Genomic DNA, 18969 nt, shown 5'->3' on the forward strand with positions numbered 1-18969 from the left:
TTTTTTTTTTTTTTTTTTTTTTTTTTTTTTTTTTTTTTTTTTTTTGCTTGAAACCTCTCGTTCATGTGAAATCGAAACTGGAACGAACTGAAACATGAAATAAAAAGAATATTTAATGTGAACTTTAATCACTTATTATCATGTATACTTGTAAAAAAAATATTCACCCTTTCTCCTTCCCCTCTCCTCCCATCCAGGTCACCACAACACTATCACCACCATCACCACCACCAGCACCACCACCACCACCAGCACCGTTCTCCACCATGTTCACCATCCCAGTGATCTCCAGCAACAGCCGCTACTCGCCGGACTCCTCGGGCATGATGCACCTCAACGCCCTCAACGGCTCGCTGTCCTCCAGCCAGCGGAGCCTCTCCTCCTGCTCCAACTGCCTCCCGTCCTACGAGGAGGCTGTCACCAACGGGCCCCTCTTCGGTCTCTTCAACGTCAACGGGGGAGACGCCTCCTCCACCACCAACCACCGCCACCAGCCCCACCGCCACAACCAGCACCATCCTCGCTGCCATCACCACCATGATTGTCACAACCACCACCACAACCACCACCACCACATCCACTTCCCGCAAAGCTACCACAGCCCCAACAACAACAACAACAACGACGACGATTACGACGTCGACTACGAAGATGATGATGGTGCTGATGAGGAGGGGAACTTTTATTACTCGCCCCCGACTTACCACGAAGTTCTCTTCCCTGGCGGAACCGGAAGTGGGACCGGAAGCGGAAGAGGGCCGTCCAGGTCTCCCAGCCCTCGCCCGCCGCGTTCCCAGAGCGACAATGCAGGCCGGTGGTTGGACGTGGAGGTTCAAGGCGAACGCCTGGCCAAGGTCACGGTCTCTTCGACGAGGTCGAAGAGTCCGCTGCTTTCTCATTTTTTGCCGGTGAGTATTTTAGGGTGTAGGTTTGTTTGCTTAGTTGGTTGGTGTTATGTCAGTGGTGTTGTTTGCGAGTGCTGTTTGGTGTCCAGTTGTTTTCTAATCTATCTATATGTCTATCTATCTATTGTGTTGTTGTTCTGGATGGCAACATTTCATACTGTTGTTGTAGCTTCTGCTGTTGTTTTGTTGGCGGTTGTGCTTCCGTTGTTGTTGTTGTTGCTGTTGCTTGATTGTTGTTGCTTCAGTTGTTATTGATGGTGCCGCTGCTCGTCTCGCTGTTGTTATTAATGTTGCTATCTCTGTTGTTTCCTGTTCTCTTCTGTTGTTGTTATCGCTGTTGTTGTTGTTGTTGTTGTTTCTTCTGCTCGTTCTATTTTTTTTTCGTTGTCGTGTTGCTGTTTTGTTATTCTTCTTGTTGTTTCTCCTCCCGGTCCATTTCCTCTTTTCCCTTAATTTGCTTCCTCTGTACTGTGTTCTTCTCACTTCTGCCCTCTCCTTCCTCTCCTCCTCCTTCTCCTAGCATCTCTTCCTCCCTCCCCTTTTCCACCCTCCCTCTCTCACCCACACCCAAGTCTCTCTCTCTCTCTTTATATCACCCCCTCTCATTCGATATTCTGTGCCTTTCTCTCTCTCTCTCTCTCTCTCTCTTACTCTCACTCTCTCTCTGTTTCTTCTCTCCCTTATCCCCTTATCTTCTTCTACTCTCCTTCTGTTACTACCTTCCTCTTCTCCTTCTTTGTATTGTGACATCTTCGGGGTTCTCCTGTTGTTGATTTCGTCCTGTTCATGTTTCGGTTAGATATTTCCTGTTGTTGTTGTTGTTGTTGTTTTTCTCATAATAGCAGTAGGTTGTTTGTGGTTGTAGTCATGTTTTTGACATTCGTGACGCTGTTTCCTGTCTTTTGTTTCATTTTTGTTGATGATATTTGTCAGAATTTACTCACGCGCTCAATCTACCCAGCTGGGGTGAATAAACAAAGTCTACAAGTTCTCTCGAAAATCTCCATCTCACACACACACACACACACACACACACACACACACACACACACACACACACACACTACACACAATACACATGAAACGCGAAGCGAAAGAATCCAGACAGACAGAACCCAATCATGAAGCAGAGTCAATCCGATGAGAGAAAAGAGCGAAGGCACTTTTTGAGCCCCAGACTGAATGCCAGACTGTGTGATCTGACCGAGCCTACACTCAGCAGGAGAGAATAAATGTTTAGCGGACTGGAGCTCCTTGCAGAGTCTCAGACGGACTAATCCTGCTTTCTCCCCCCTCACCCCCCCCCCATCCCCCCCCCCCCCCCCACACACACACACTTCCTCTTCCTAGTCTGCATCTCACTACCTCCCGTCACCCCCAACCTCCAGCAACGCTTCCTACTCCCCGCCCCTTCTTCTTTCTTTCTTTCATTATGTATTTACCTATCCAAAGCCTTTCTCATTCATTGATTTAAATACCTATTTTATCAGCGCAGTATATATATATATATATATATAAAACTTGTCCAAAACAGAAAGTGACAACACCCTCTTGCATGTATCTTTTATGAATGAAAAACAACAACAAACAAACAATCATCCACCATTCCCCACGTCGTCAGTTTTGCCTTTATGATTCCCCTTTCCTTATTCTGACATTCTTTTATCCCTCTTCCTGGTAGCAGTACAGCTACAAGAAATGTATCGCTGATTCTGGCACTGTCTGACAATTGTGATGTCTTCATACATGCATACACATTTTTATTTTCAGAAAAGTCCTCGTCGAAGCTCCAGCCGCCTCGAAGACAAACAGCCCGTCCCGACATGCACCAGCAAAGGCGGAAACGGAAGTGAGGGCAAGCGGAAGCAAGGCTCGGAGAAATCCACTCTGTCAGTGGCCAAGGACAAGCTGTACAGAGTATTCTCCCCTATGCTGACGCGAAAGGGCGATCGTCACAGATCGTCTTCAGCGAAACGTGAGTATGAGTGTGTGTTTTGTGTGTGTGTGTGTGTGTGTGTGTGTGTGTGTGTGTGTGTGTGTGTGTGTGTGTGTTTGTGTGTGTGTGTGTGGATATATATATATATATACTATTTTATCAGCGCAGTATATTATTATTATTTAGTATAGTAAAAAACTTGTCAAACAGAAGTGACAACACCTCTTGCATGTATCTTTTTGAATGAAAAACAACAACAAACAAACAATCATCAGCCATTCCCACGTCGTCAGTATATTATATAATATATTATATATATATATATATTAAGAGAGAGAGAGGAGAGAGAGAGAGAGAGAGAGAGAGTGTATGTGTGTGTGTTTGTGTGTGCGTGCGTGTGCATATGCAGTGTGTAACATGTGTTAGTGTAGTGTGTAATGCGTGTCTGTGCTTGCTTTCGGAATGAAAAAAAAAGGAACTAGAACAAATCTGTTTTGTTTTGAATGTCTAACCGCTTAGTACTTGGTCTCTAACTGAGGATGGTCGCTATATAAATAATCGTATCGTTAATCAATCAAACAATCATTCATTCATTTATTCATTCATGGTTTGGTTTTGTTACAGCGGCGTCCAGAAAGAAGACGCACTCATCCGCGGACGATGAAAACAGCGAGGAAGAGGAAATGACGTCACCTCCTGTGCGCATGTGCGTGGCGCCTGGCCGTTCCAAAGGGAGCGGCGTTCGTTCCGGTCAGTTCGACGACCTCAAGGGACATAAGGCAGGCAAGCAGCACAAGAGCAAGTCTCCACACAAGCACAGTCACAGAACCAAGTAGAGACGTAACACGACAAACAAGAGAGCAATGCAGCGATGGTAGTTTGGATCCTACCTTGGATGATAAATTATCACATCCGTGTTTGGAACTGGAAGAAGGAAAGAGCGATGGTAGTTTGAATCATATCTTGGATGATGAATAATTATTACACCTGTGTTTGGAACTGGAAGCAGAAAAGGGCGGCCGTCACTCTCTGGAACAAGTTGTTGACTCATAGAGCTACCCCAAGATGCTCTGGAGGTGTGACTTAGTGGTCAGACGGGGCGAAAATCCCTCGTAACCGACTGCTTTTTTTTTTTCTTGTATGCTCATATTCCACCCCCTACCCCCGAACCCCAACATACGGTGTATCTTGAATGGGAACTGATGCATTAAGATACAAAAAAAAATGACTCAACCTAGGACTTGACATGACGTAAAATGGCGCGGCTTTTCAGCAAAAGTGAACGGCACAGAAAGCAAACGAAAAGAAAAGAAAAGAAAGATAATCTTTTCCACATTCTACCCTCTCTCCCGTATTGCAGTGTGGTAGAATCTATACGGCGTTGTTGGACTTATGATCCAATGGTCATGGTTCGATTCCCCGTTTCGGCCTGTTGTTGTGTCGCTGGCAAAAGGCACTTTCGTCCGATTTTCTTAACTCCACCCAGGTGTGAATGGCTACCTACCTGACTTCGGTTGGGGAAGGGTTAAAACGACGGAAGGAGGGGACTGGGCTCCGCCTTCCAATAATGCATGCAAAGCCCTGGACACAGTGGGTATGAATTCACTGCTACGATGGCTGTGAAACTTATGATAACTTTAACCTAACTCTCTCTCTTGCGATTTCCGATTGCCTGGTTTTCAAATTTACACTAACTCTGTCTCTCTGTTTTTTTGTTGTTTTTTTTTGGTTTTGTTTTTGTTGTTGTTGTTTTTGTGTGTGTGTGTTTGTTTGTTTGTTTTTCTTTCTTTTTGTTTCTTTTCTTATAATGTCCTACGGCTGGGCTGGGCCAAAAATACAATTCAATGAATTGTTTGTGTGTCTGTCTGTCTGTCTGTCTTCTCGTCTGCTCCTTCGTCCTTTCGTCTGACCGTCCTTATCGTCTCTTTATCTTTCGGGGGAAAAAACCTCCCCGAAAACATCAATGTGAATGCTATAACATCGTATGAAAACTTCACACACACACACACACACACACACACACACACACACACACACACACACACACACACAGAGTACATCCAAAAGACCTTGTTCACCGTCGCTTTCTTCTTCTTCTTCACGAGTGGGCTTTTACGTGTATGACAGTTTTTACCCAGCCATGTAGGCAGCCATACTCCGTTTTCGGGGGTGTACATGCTGGGTATGTTCTCGTTTCCATAACCCACCGAACGCTGACATGGATTACAGGATCTTTAACGTGCATATTTGATCTTCTGCTTGCGTATACACATGAATGGGGTTCAGGCACTTGCGGGTCTGCACATTAGTTGACATGGGAGATCGTAAAAATCTCCACCTTTAACCCACCAGGCGCTGTTACCGAGATTCTAACCTGGGACCCTCAGAATGAAAGTCCAACGCTTTAACCACTCGGCTATTGCGCCCGTCCACCGTCGATTTGAAATGGACTGCGGAGTACATTACATTGCAATTGCTTTACCTCACGGCGTCGCAAACTACAAAGAGAGAGCTTTTTACGTTTGATGTGTTTCCACGTTGGAAAAAAAAAATGATTTGCATAAATTGAAAAGTTCGGATTACTTAATGTATTGATGTGTGTGCGTGTGTATTTGTGTGTGTGTGTGTGTGTGTGTGTGTGTGTGTGTGTGTGCACGCGCGCGCGCGGCGTGCGTGCGTGCGTGATGTGTGTGGGCATGCGTGCGTGCGTGCGTGCGTGCGTGTGTGTGTGTGTGTGTGTGTGTGTGTGTTTGCTATTTCATGATGGATTGTTGTGGCACTTCCGTTGTGAGTTTTATTAATTAAAGACACGACATCTGTTGTGACGTTATTGTGTCTTTGATTTTTGCCTGCCAGCAAGGGGAAAAACTCATAGACATAAACCCCATTCCCTCCCCATTCTCTCGTGTCATTACAGTTTGTTTCAACGCACAAAGTCGATGTCCATTGATAAATATTTGATTTAAAAATCTACGATATTGCAGTGTGTAAGTGTGAGAAGGATGTTGAGAGAGAGAGAGAGAGAGAGAGAGAGAGAGAGAGAGAGAGAGAGAGAGAGAGAGAGATGTTTTTACAATTGTGTTTCGTTCATTCTTTCATACGAAGACGTATCATGTCATGGCTATGTTCACTGTGTTCAGTTTGGAGAAATAAAGAAGCTAAAAATGATTCACGACGTGCGTGTTGAGATTGCTGAAGTGATTGTTTGCGACATGATCATTATTATTATTTATTTATTTATTTGTTTGTTTTGTTTTGTTTTTCTTTTTTGTGATCTTATTCATTCAGCTATGTGTCAGCTCCAGATATACCAGTGATCAAAATGATTTATGCATATCAAGTAATTATTCAATCAAAGGAACGATCAGTGACAGTGTGCGAGCGTGTGTATATGTGTGTATGTATGTATGTCCGTGCGCGTGTGTGTATGCGCGTGTTAGTGTGTGGTCTTGTTTGTATGTGTGTGTGTGTGTGTGTGTGTGTGTCTGTGTGTCTGTGTGTCTGTGTGTGTGTCTGTGTCTGTGTGTGAATGCGGATAATTTTCTCTAGTAAGTCAGTTTCCTCTCATGGACGTTTCAGGCAGCTGGAATCAAGGGATGAAACCGAAATGCTGAAGTGAACAAGCAATGGACTGATTTAACAACCACCACAACAACTGGTGTTCTTGTTGTTGTTCTTGCTGCTTATAGTACAGCCGACCGCACAGGGCCATATCAGGACTGTCGAACCATACAAATGCTCAACCGCGTCAACACAAAACTGTCACATCTACACACACACACACACACACACACACACACACACACACACACACACACACACACGCAAGAAAACTAAGACTAAGACTAACCCACAAAGTACAGTTCATGACACAGCATCCCAACTATTCAGCTCCTTAGGGAAAATAAGAATAGGCCATGCTGAGGACGCCAGCCATTCCGCTTAATTTATCATCCCCAAGTCACACAAAAATCATTAAAAAGGAAAAAACAACAACAACAACAACCAAAAACAATACTCCAAAGCTAAACCAAAAAAAACAAAACAAAAAAAACATGAAAAAGGCCATAGATATAGGCAAATAACACTGCAGAATGGGCAGCCAGTGCCCATCTCAGTGTTTACATCTCAATACCTAATCGCCAGAGCAAAACAGCACGGATAGTACATCATAGACAGCGGGAAAGAGAGAAAAATGTCAAGGCTTGCTTGAAAAAAGAAAGGGGAATGGACTGGGAAGGCAGAAAAAGGAGACAACAGTGAGAAAAGAAAAAAAAAAGGCAGAAACAAAGAGAGTTATAGAAAGAAGGCAATTTGTAGCACAGAATTTCCAGAAGGCGGGGATGCTATTTATACTGAAAGACCCCCGGCATCCCCACGGGGGTGGCACGGCTGGTGATGATGATGATGATGATGATGATGATGATGGCAATGATGAGAAAATCACTTTTTAGCACCTATCCTCGGTCAGACACCAAGCTCTGAGCGCCTTACAAACACGAAGTCATTTGCACTACAGGCTGTCTACGTGGGTCGAGCCAACTGACAGTTATCATTTCCTGACTGAAACGGAGCAGTGCCCTAGAGGTAATGGGCCCGACTAGGAAGCAAGGGATCATATGGGTCGAGTCCCACATACGGACTAGGATTTGTACTGCCTCCACCTACTTGACCGTCAGTGGTGTCCTGGGTGCCTGTCATTCGATTGAGACGATAGACTCGAGGCCCCGTATGCTGCATACAACTCTGCGTACGTACAGTGACCCAGGACAACAATGAGGGTTGTCCCTGCCTTGCCTCCGCTCCTTCCCCTACCCGTCCCTCAAGTCTGTGTTACTCATAGCAGTCCCTTCAGCGCTGGTAGGATGGGGTTTTATTTATTTATATTTATATATATGTATAATAATTTTCTATTCATTCATCTGTTTTTTGACGTTCTTCTTCTTCTGGACTGTACCAGCCACAACAACATCTCACAACCAAGGTATCAACACTTGATGATCATGATCGATAATGCTTTGTACTCTATGACAGTTCTGACTGACCCATGATTCGCTGTCTCGTCCTTTCTGGTCTTATCTCGACTATGCTGGTCAGCAGTACCGGTCAGTTCAAGGTCTCACTGATTCCACGTACTGGTCGTTCGGTTCTGAACCTTACACGTACATTTGGGGTCATCTGTGTTCAGCAGGAATAGGCTTTTTCATTATATTTTCCTTCGTTTATTGTGGGGTGGGGGGTGGCTTAATAGTTGGTATTCCAATGGCAAGAAAGGTATATATACATTCCAAATTAAAACACGTTGCAAGCAGACTACATTAAAAACTTAAGAGCTAACAATATTAAACATAAGGACAACTGTGATATTAATGAGAAAAAAAATACAGCGATTACTACTAATACAGCGATTACTACTTGTAGTACTGCTACTACTACAACGACGACGACAACAACTATTACTGCTACTGATAAGCATCAACATCATCACCATAGACATGTTCATAATTATCATAGCCACAATCATGATCGTAATAGTAACCATAATATTGATAATGATAATAAAGCTTAGGTAATCTTAGTCAGCACTGGAAAACCAAAACAACAACAACAACAACACACACACACACACACACACACACACACACACACACACACACACACACACACACACACACACACACACACACACACAAACAATAAAGACGACGATGTAGACAACAAAAGCTGCTCAACAGCAACAACACAATTAAAACAACAACATAAACAACAACAACAATACCAACAGTATTTGCTGTGTTTCGTGCTGACCTTTGACTCAGCATGTAAATGGAACACCTGTCACAAACATGGTCTCCTTTTATATCAGCGGGACAGATAAATCATGCGTCGTGGTCTACAGATATTTCGCCCGGTTAGAGCAGACACTTCGGTTTGTATGATAATGGAAATGAATACATGAACGTCCTGTTGTCGGTAATAATTCACAGTTTCCAACCTTTCAAAATTATCTATATCCATCTATTAGTCAGTATGCTTACGGATTTGGCTGTTTCTCAGTTCAGTTCTCGACTATATCAGTCTTTATGTCTATGTGTACGACCCCACTACCCCCTTCTCTCTCTCTCTCTCTCTCTCTCTCTCTCTCTCTCTCCTTCTTCTTCTCCTTCCCACCCCCTCCTCCACTCAATCTACCGATCACGGAAAGAAGGAAATACCTATCAAATAACTGGCAATAATAATAGTAGCATTGAGTTTAACCACGGGGAACTATAAAGCAGGTTGTCTTTTCCCAATTAACTCTAGGAATTTTACAGCCTCATACAACTGCACCTTTTTTTTCTTTTAGCAAAAGACATGGAGAATAATCATATCCATAATGTATTCCAAGAAGAAAACCAGGGATACAAGCACACATTTTTACATTATCAACATAGTTAATACAAAAGTTTCAAACTGAAACAAGTGGGGTGAAAAAAGCAGGAGGGGAGGGGGGGGGGGGGGGGGAGGAAGGTGAGGGGGGTGGGGGGAGGGGTGGAAGACGACGGTTGGGAATGAATTTAAAACGAGTTGAGGCCCCGTGGCAGAGTGGGTAAGTCGTCGGATTTCTGATCCAGTGGTCGGGGTTCGATCCCTCGTTTCGACCAGGTGTAGTGTCCTTGGGTAAGGGAACTTAACTCCGGTTTTCCTCACTCCACCAAAGTGTAAAAAATGGGTACCTGACTTCGGTTGAGGAGGGTTAAAATGGTTGAAAGGAACTTTACTCCGGTTTTCCTTATTCCACCAAAGTGTAAAAAATGGGTACCTGACTTCGGTTGGGGAGGGTTAAACTGGTTGAAAGGGACATTGCTCCGGTTTTCCTTATTCCACCAAAGTGTAAAAAATGGGTACCTGACTTCGGTTGGGGAGGGTTAAAATGGTTGAAAGGAACTTTACTCCGGTTTTCCTTATTCCACCAAAGTGTAAAAAATGGGTACCTGACTTCGGTTGGGGAGGGTTAAAATGGTTGAAAGGGACATTACTCCGGTTTTCCTTATTCCACCAAAGTGTAAAAATGGGTACCTGAATTTGGTTGAAGAGGGTTAAAATGGTTGAAAGGGACATTACTCCGGTTTTCCTTATTCCACCAAAGTGTAAAAAAATGGGTACCTGACTTCGGTTGGGGAGGGTTAAAATGGTTGAAAGGGAGGACTCGGCCCCGCCGTCCTATGCCGAGCCCTGGACACGGTGGATGTGAATTCACTGCCCCGACGACCGTAAAAGGGTATGGAATACAACAGCTCAGAAATGGGATCTAGGTTCTGTTGCACACACAGGCACAGACGAACGGTGGCCTAGTGGTGACGCACCCGACTAGGAACCGAGTGTGCTGCAAGTTCGAGTCCCATGTACAGAGCAGAATTTTCATCACTCTGCCCCCTTCACTTCATCTTGAGTGGCGGTCTGGGTGATAGTCCTTTGGATGAGGACGAAAATACTAGATACTGTGTGCAGCATGTACTTTGCGGGGATTTAAAAGAATCTACGGCATCAAAAGGTTTCCCCCTGACAAAATTGAGAATAAAAATCAAGTTTGATGATAAAACAAATACACTGGCAGACAGAAAAAAAAACCACAAAAAAACAACAAACAAATGGAATAAACAATGGTGGCGCTGCACTCTGGCGACCGCACTCTTCCCAGGGAAAGCAGCCTGAATTTCACACAAACAAATATGCTGTGACACGATACGATACGATACGATACGATACGATACGATACAATACAATACAATACAATACAATACAGTGCAATACAATACAATACAATACAATACAATACAGGACGTCAGTTTGTTTCCAGAATGTTGGTTGTATTATTGATTGTGTACTATTTACGATTGTGTGCTATGACTTGTGTGTATTTGCGTGCGCGTGTGCTTGTGTGTATTGTGTGTGTGTGTGGGGAGGGGGGGGGGTTGAATAATTTTTGATAATGTTTGGTATCTTGTGGTCAGTTTCTCCCTTTTTGATATTTACATATGTGTTCTATTTGTAAACGCCCTAGGGCTTATTTTCAAGATTAGGCGTAGATAATAATAATAATAATAATAATAATAATAATAATAATAATAATAATAATAATAATAATATGTCAGAGCGTAAGGACTGACCCATATGCACTACGCAATCTTGCTGTCAGTGGAAAAAAAAAAGAAAAAAAGAAAAAGAAAAGAAAAGAGAGAATAGCTACCGGATCTTCGCAAAAACCCAGCCCGCTTATGATAATGCATCGTTAAATTATGATTTGCTCTGGGTGCCATTACGACTAATAAACCTTAAAAAAAAAAGAAAAAAAAAAGAAGAAAAGAAATAGAAATGATAAAAATGAAAAGACGACAACTTGTTTGGCAGTAACTGTCAATAGTAAGCTGCTGATTTTACTAAAAAAAAAATTTAAAAAAAAAGAAGAAAAAAAGGTTCGTTTATGAACCAGCTACGCCAAGGTTATCTTGCAAGCTCGCGGATACTTACTAAACAAATCCTTGCTGACTATTCTCAGCTCTTCAAGATGTCCTACAATCTGCTCTCGAACCACACAACCTTTTCCACCACAGCCTATTTTCATTGTTTATCTCTTTAACCCCTTAGCTGACGAACGACGATGAAATCAAATCGCGGTGGCCATAATTCGAAGTGGAAGAACTTACTTTTTGAGTACTTTAAAGTGGCATATATATATATATATATATATATATATATATATATATATATATTGCTGAACCAAAATCATTCAGTGACAGTAGGAAGGAGCTCAAATAAGGGATGATGACTAACATCCTGGACGGGCGCAATAGCCGAGTGGTTAAAGCGTTGGACTGTCAATCTGAGGGTCCCGGGTTCGAATCACGGTGACGGCGCCTGGTGGGTAAAGGGTGGAGATTTTTACGATCTCCCAGGTCAACATATGTGCAGACCTGCTAGTGCCTGAACCCCCTTCGTGTGTATATGCAAGCAGAAGATCAAATACGCACGTTGAAGATCCTGTAATCCATGTCAGCGTTCGGTGGGTTATGGAAACAAGAACATACCCAGCATGCACACCCCCGAAAACGGAGCATGGCTGCCTACATGGCGGGGTAAAAACGGTCATACACGTAAAAGCCCACTCGTGTGCATACCAGTGAACGCAGAAGAAGAAGACTAACATCCTGACCTGTATCTTCTGTCTTCTCTCGGTTGGACAACAGCCCTTTACTGATCAATAACCCACGTCAGCAGCATTTAAGGGGTTAAAGATAACAGCTCCTCCATCAGAACAGAACTTATCAATGTTTTTGGGGAAAAGACCATGCAGAGTGGGGTGACAGGGGTCGATGGGTGAAACAACAACAACAACAACAAAAAACAACAACAACAACAACAAAAAACAGAGAGTTTTCACTGCCTTTGTTCGGACACCTTATCGGCAGAGTTTGTAAATAGTTTGGCCGAGCTGTGACAAGAAACACACTCAAAGTAAGCATAGATGACTATAAAGCAAATAATGGGTGTATATATAAAACCAAACATATCTTGTGAATTAGCAACAACAACAAAAATAGCCAGCGAAATTATTATTGTTGTTATTGTTATTATTATTATCATCATCATCATCATCGTCGTCGTCATTATTTAAAAATCTGCTTCACTTGGCATGGCGTTCATTATGGGCGGTTATACTGTGCATCAGCCATATATTCATTATGAATTAGTGTTCCTCTTTAAACGTGTGAGCACGATCAGATTTCTGTGGATAAAAGTAAAAAATGTAAATGTGCATGAATTATATTTTTCTCTGTCACCTTTTTTTTTTATCAGCAAAAGTGTCAACAATGTCTCTTTTTGGAGATAATCAATATCCTTACACCGTATTTTCTATCTTGTAGACCTTGACTGACCACCCAAAAAAAATAACATAGTGAGATCAGCGGTGACACTAAAGACCAGTACGTCAACACTTTGCTGTCAAATAAACATAATCATTCGTGAAAGTTAAAAAAAAAAAAAACATTTTCATCAAAATAAAACGAAGAAACGTGCACACTCTCTGGATTCGTGACATGCATGCAGCATGCAAAATAGCAGCGCTCTCGTTCTCTAAAGATCGAACAAATTGTTGGTGACATTTTTGACATTTGAAAACATTTGGGTCACGTTCAGAAGGGTCGGTGAAGATATGCAGTGAAAAAGCAAATGCACTTGTCTTGTGTGTGTGTGTGTGTGTGTGTGTGTGTGTGTGTGTGTGTGATGCTCTTTCTTTCTCCCTTGACGATTTCAAAAAAAGATTGGATGTAAATGTCAACGGTGATTTCAAGAAGCGTTTTTTGTTGTTGTTGTTGTTGTTGTTGTTGCAACAGCAGATGTTGAGGCATATTTGGACAGATTATCGCGCACACAGACTCAGACACAAACACGCGTGCGTGCGCACGCATGCGCACAGACAGAGAGAGGGAGGGAGAGAGAGGGGGAGGGGGGGTTCTATATGATAGTTTTGTGTTACAGCAACAAAAGATTTTCCAGTAAGAACATTTCTTTACAAATATAATGTTGAAGGTGGTGTGTGTGTGTGTGTGTGTGTGTGTGTGTGTGTGTGTGTGTGTGTCTGTCTGTCTGTCTGTCTGACTGTGTCTGTGTGTGCGTGTCCGCGCGCCCGTGTACGTGTGCGCTAGCGCGCGTGTATGTGTGTGTGTATGTGTGTGTGTGTGTGTGTGTGTGTATGTGTGTGTGTGTGTGTGTGTGTGTGTGTGTGTGTGTGTGTGTGTGTGTGTGTGTACTTGACGACACAGGATTTAAAAAAAAACCCAACTCATTCCACTAAATTCTAAAGCAGGCAAACATATTCTGTGGTCCATTCAACTGAACTCAACCCCTCAATGGCCAAAACCTTGCTTACCCTTACCAAAGAACCTTCAACAATAAAACCCCGCCACACTTCACCACAGCAACTTCTTCCCCCCCTCCCACTTCTCCCCCCCCCCCCCCCCAACCCTCCCCGGCCACCTCCCCCCCAAAATAAAACCAGATAAGACACGCATATCATCTCTCCTCCAGCCCAAATCCACCCCTCAGCTGACCTTGAGGGGGTGGTGGGTGTGGGGTAGGGGTATGAGACGTTTCAGGTGCCTGCTGTATAAAAAGGGCTCCAGAAGTCGCCCACGTTCAGGGCCTCAGCCGCCTTAGGAAGAGTGCCAGCCATGTTGTCCGCGGTGGTGTTGGTCGCCATGATGGCGGGCAGCTGCCTGTCGATCCGTCTCCCGGAGGTCATGGTATCCTTTGAGGACGGTGTTCTGGAGTTCTCCATGCCTCGTGAGATTTTTATTTTTTTTTTCTAATTCTTTATTTACTGTATATAAACACATATATATAATATTGTATGATAGTCAGTCGTGTCCGACTATGACCATCAGAACAGCAGAGGAGGCAACTGCTGTCCCAACTATCTGGGCTAGAATTTTGATTATGGTGGAGAGTGTTTTGCCCAAGTTACATCCCCACTCTCTCGGCCGTGAAAGGTTTTAGGACAGTCGGCGTTGGGATTGCTCCCAAAAGGCCAACTGGCTAGCCCCCAAGGCTACAGCATGAAGAGCAAGTGCAATCTTGCGCTCCTAGTTTGAGAGTCATAGTCATTCAGCAGTAAGTGACTTCCCGTTGCAATGGAGAAGCCATGTATTACACAGCTCTGACTTTGCTGTTGGTCCAACTGTAAACTTATAATAAATTATAATATCATTTAATGTGTAAATAGCATGTATATGTATGTATTTCTTTCTTGTTTCTTTTCAGTCATTTGCCTTCTAAGTATCTTTTCTTACACACACACACACACACACACACACACACACACACACACACACAAGCAGGAAGGTGACAGAACGATTAAGACATTTATCTGCCAAAAAAGTGTTCGTGAGGGTGTGGGTTCGATTCCCGCTCTCGCCCCTTTTCTCCCAAGTTAGACTGGGAAATCAAACGGAGCGTTTAGTCTTTCATTCTGATGAGACGATTAACCCTTTCACTGCCAAACTCGCATTTATGCAGCAGCTAGGTAGAGGACCCATATCACTGAAGGGTGACCAGATCATGGGTCTGTTATCCATGAACCTACTGCTCTTAATGTTCGGTGGTAGGATAGGCCATATTTTCTACACATCACAGGGGGAATCCCCAGCTGTACTTAGACACCCTATTTACTGTGTTTATAGCACAAGGGAATTTTGCACTGAATTGACTGGCAGTGAAAGGGTTAAAAGAGGTCCCGTGTGCAGCACGCATTTGGAGCACTGGAAAAAAAAAGAAGAACGTTTGGCAACAGAAGTGTTGTCATCTGGCAAAAAATATGTAGAAGAAATCCACTCTGATAGATACACGTGTGTCCGTAGCGAATTACATGTATCTGGGTTCTTTTCATTTTCTTTCTTTATTTTTCGGTGCGGGAGGGGGAGGGGAGAAGTGAATAGGGGATCTGGAGAGTTTGAAGTCGATGATGAGATTTGCGGAGTTGTAATGTGAATAGTGATTTTCAAGTAGTGATTAATTTCATTGAAGTCATTAACCTACATCGGACCCCATTTAAAAAAATTTTTTTTTTAGAAAACTAAAAATGCAGAGTAATGTGAAATCATCTGGTTTAATACATTGTTTTGCATTTACTGTATGCGTGTTTGTGTTATCGAAAGTCAGTGTTGAAGAAGTCTTATAAAAAATCAACAACAAAAAACAGAAAACCCACAAAAAATAACAACAAAAGAAACACACACACACACAAAGACAAAAAGCCACACACCTACAGGCAAATGTATTAAACAAACACAAGTATGAACAAGAGAGACCTTCAAGACTCACTTGTGATACACTTTTAAAAAAAAATCCAAGCTTTTTATGTATTGAGTATAATGCATTTACTATTATATTTATATTTTTTATATTCTCTAAACATGGCACTTTGATCTGATATTCGACCCAACAAAAGATCTGTCATTATTATCATTTTTTGTTCAAACAGGAACTTCTTTTGCTAAGCATGGACGTTTTGTTTATTGCAAACATTTTGGTGCAGACAGTAAAACAAGGGAAATTACTCTGCTGGGGGACTTAGTTTGCTTTAAACTGATCTTTCTCATCTTAAACATTACATTTTGAAATTATACTCAATACATAAAAAGCTTGGATGTTTTTTTAAAAAGTGCATCACAAGTGAGTCTTGAAGGCCTTGCCTCTCTTGTTTCAAAATGTAATGTTTAAGATGAGAAATATCAGTTTAAAGCAAATTAACTCCCATAGCATTACAGAGTAATTTCCCTTCTTACTATCTGCACCAAAACGTTTGCAAAATAAATAAAACTTCCATGCTTAGCAAAAGAAGTTCCGGTTTGAACAAAAAATGATAATAATGACTGCTCTAGCTGTTGGGTCAGAATATCAGATCAAAGTGCCAAGTTTAGAGAATACAAAAAATATAAATATAACAGTAAATGCAGTTTGCATATAATTAGGCTTCATTCTTTATTTTTTTGTGCCCATCCCAGAGGCGCAATATTGTTTTAAACAAGATGACCGGAAAGAACTGAATTTTTCCTATTTTTATGCCAAATTTGGTGTCAACTGACAAAGTAGTTGCAGAGAAAATGTCAATGTTAAAGTTTACCACGGACACACAGACACACACACACACACAGACAACCGAACACCAGGTTAAAACATAGACTCACTTGTTTACACAAGTGAGTCAAAAATACGATGTGCGTAACACATCAAATCAGACTGACTGATTGAATAATTGATGTTTTCTTTCCAGATGTGCAGAAAATTAAGCACGTGGAGTTCCAGTACCAGCTGGGACACCTGGCCAAATCAGTGCTGCCCAAGACTGCCCGGGCCATGAAAGCAGGTCAGGTTCCCCGCAACTCCCGAAAACGGAGTACGGTTGCCTACATGATGGGGTAAAAACATTCATACACGTAAAAAAAAAAAAAATTCCAACCCATTTGTACATGTCACTGAAAGTGGGATTTCCAGCCCCAACTGCAGATGAAGAAGTATAATTTCTTTCTTCTTCTCCTCTTCCTCCCAATCCTTCCTCCTTCTCCTTCTTCTTCTCCTTCTTCTCCCCTCTTCAAGATCAAGACCATAGGAATACTACCAATGATTTGGGAACCAGTTATCTCCATTTTTCTCTATAACTCTTCTCTCTCAGGCCGTCGGTCAGTCTGAGTCTCAGGCTTGTCCATTTTGTGCACTGTGTCGAGAACAAATTTGCTTGCAGTTTCAAAAGTTATAAGGATGGCTAATGTTCGCTAGAGTGATTATAGATTTGAGAATAAAACAGGTAGTTCAGCTTCATGATACTTCATACAGTCGTACGAAATGGACTGATCGATAATCTCTTCGTAATATTCGGATGCAGTTTCATGCATTATTCTTACAGGTTTTGAACGTTTGAATGCATTTTGAGATAGATTATAACTGAAATGATGACATATCTCGACATGGATGATGACGACGGTGATAATGATTGTAATAAGGAAAGAAAAACTGACACTGATAGACGGGCATTTTAATGACGATGATGACGACAACGACATCGACGACGACAACGACGATGAAGACGACAAAGCCAGCCGCGAGAAAAGCTGCGATGATGCCGTTAATATCGACAATGTCGACGACGACGACGACGACGACGATGATGATGATGATGATGATGTCGACGACGAAGCCAGCAATGAGAAAAGCTGCAATGAGATTGTACAAAGTAATGACGACCGAAATAAGTAGAATGCACTGGGATTTTGTTTGATTTTCCCAATGACGCATAATGACTATTTTAGACATGTTGTCAAAGTATCAGTTTTCACGTTTGCAATGTTATCTTTTTTTTAAAAAAAGGTTTGAATAAGTGATGATGTCCATGTGATTGTAGACTTACTGTCAAAGTATTAATTTTCACATGCAAATGCTTAAAAAAAAAAAAAAAAAAAAAAAAAAAAAAAAAAAAAGTCGAAACAAGCAATGATGACGTCCATGATGCCTTTCACGATGACGATAACGAAGACGATAACGTTGACGATGACGACGATATAATGACGATGACCCCGTGTTCCTTGCAGCGGACGGCCGCTGGCAGGTGCGGGATGACAAGGTGGAGATGAAGCCTGGTGACTCTGTGCAGTTCAACGTGGTGGCCTGGGGCAAGTCCCGCAAAGTGCAAGGACCCACCACACAGTGGGTCTATGGTAGGGTTACACTGCCTTCCTGAACCCGGGTAATGTTCAACTTTAGAATACTAAACTCAGGGGGGCTGTTTAGACGAAAAACAAAGGGTGTTTTAGGCTCACCTCGACGCGCTGAGTTGAATGGAACCCTCAGCTAAGCTCTAGGACCACTCCTTTCCCATGAAACTGCGACAAATACACAGTAAGCTGAGTACTCCTTCCCCACCTGCACGCCACACACAGAGATTGATGACGCGACCACCCGCGTGATCAGCAGTCAAAATGGCTTGCAGGTGGTTGCTCTGGCTGTGATCGGCTGAGCTTACTGTGTATAAAATTGTCGCAGTTCCATGGGAAAGTAGTGGTCGTACAGCTTAGCTGACAAACAAACAAACAAAACCTAAGACACCCTTTGTTTTTCGTCTAAACAGCCCCCCTGAGTTTAGTATTCTAAAGTTGAACATTACCCTGAACCCGCTGTCTGTGACCCTGTCCCTCTGTCTTTATGTCGCTCTGTGTGTCCCGTCTCGGTGTCTGTCTGTCTGTCAGTCTGTCCCTCTGTCTGTGATATTCACCACACGTTTGATTTTCTCTGTCTTGTCTCTGACTCTTTATCTCCGTGTCTGTCGTCTGTCTGCCTGTCTGTCTGTCTGTGTGTGTGTGTGTGTGTGTGTGTGTGTGTGTGTGTGTGTGCTTTCTTTTACAAATTGTGTGCAAAAATATGTATGAAAATATAATAATGTGAATGCTTCAGCATAATTATGTTTGTGTATTTGTGTTAGTGCATCGTGTCTCATACCCTATCATGTTTGTGATTACTTCTAATTAATCGGGGTGGGTTTTTTTTTGTTTGTTTGTTTTTGTTTTGTTTTGTTTTTTGTTGTTGTTGTTTTTTTTG

The 18969-nt window shown here is 42.5% G+C and overlaps 2 protein-coding genes across 2 annotated transcripts in view; both read left to right on the forward strand.

Annotated features, from left to right (window-relative positions):
- Nucleotides 1–222: 222 nt before the first annotated feature.
- Nucleotides 223–5415, forward strand: LOC143285753 (uncharacterized). The gene is made up of 3 exons (XM_076593167.1): nt 223–908; nt 2676–2880; nt 3466–5415. The coding sequence occupies exons 1-3, from the start codon at nt 267–269 to the stop codon at nt 3675–3677; spliced, it is 1059 nt and encodes a 352-aa protein (XP_076449282.1). The 5' UTR covers nt 223–266; the 3' UTR covers nt 3678–5415.
- An 8592-nt stretch (nt 5416–14007) lies between these two features.
- Nucleotides 14008–18969, forward strand: part of LOC143286096 (beta-1,3-glucan-binding protein-like) — a 16870-nt gene continuing 11908 nt past the window's right edge. The window contains exons 1-3 of the mRNA XM_076593683.1: nt 14008–14166; nt 16655–16747; nt 17967–18092. Coding sequence (XP_076449798.1) covers nt 14055–14166; nt 16655–16747; nt 17967–18092 — 331 coding nt within the window. The 5' untranslated portion in view covers nt 14008–14054. The remainder of the gene's footprint in view (nt 14167–16654; nt 16748–17966; nt 18093–18969) is intronic.

The sequence above is a fragment of the Babylonia areolata genome, chromosome 9 (assembly GCF_041734735.1).
Source record: "Babylonia areolata isolate BAREFJ2019XMU chromosome 9, ASM4173473v1, whole genome shotgun sequence".
Classification (NCBI taxonomy): Eukaryota; Metazoa; Mollusca; class Gastropoda; order Neogastropoda; family Buccinidae; genus Babylonia; species Babylonia areolata.

Excerpts from the sequence above, each read along its gene's own strand:
- LOC143285753 (XM_076593167.1), top strand. The coding sequence starts at position 267 with ATGTTCACCATCCCAGTGATCTCCAGCAACAGCCGCTACTCGCCGGAC. Across the intron at positions 909-2,675 it reads TGCTTTCTCATTTTTTGCCG|AAAAGTCCTCGTCGAAGCTC; the intron begins GTGAGTATTTTA and ends TTTTATTTTCAG. Across the intron at positions 2,881-3,465 it reads CAGATCGTCTTCAGCGAAAC|CGGCGTCCAGAAAGAAGACG; the intron begins GTGAGTATGAGT and ends GTTTTGTTACAG.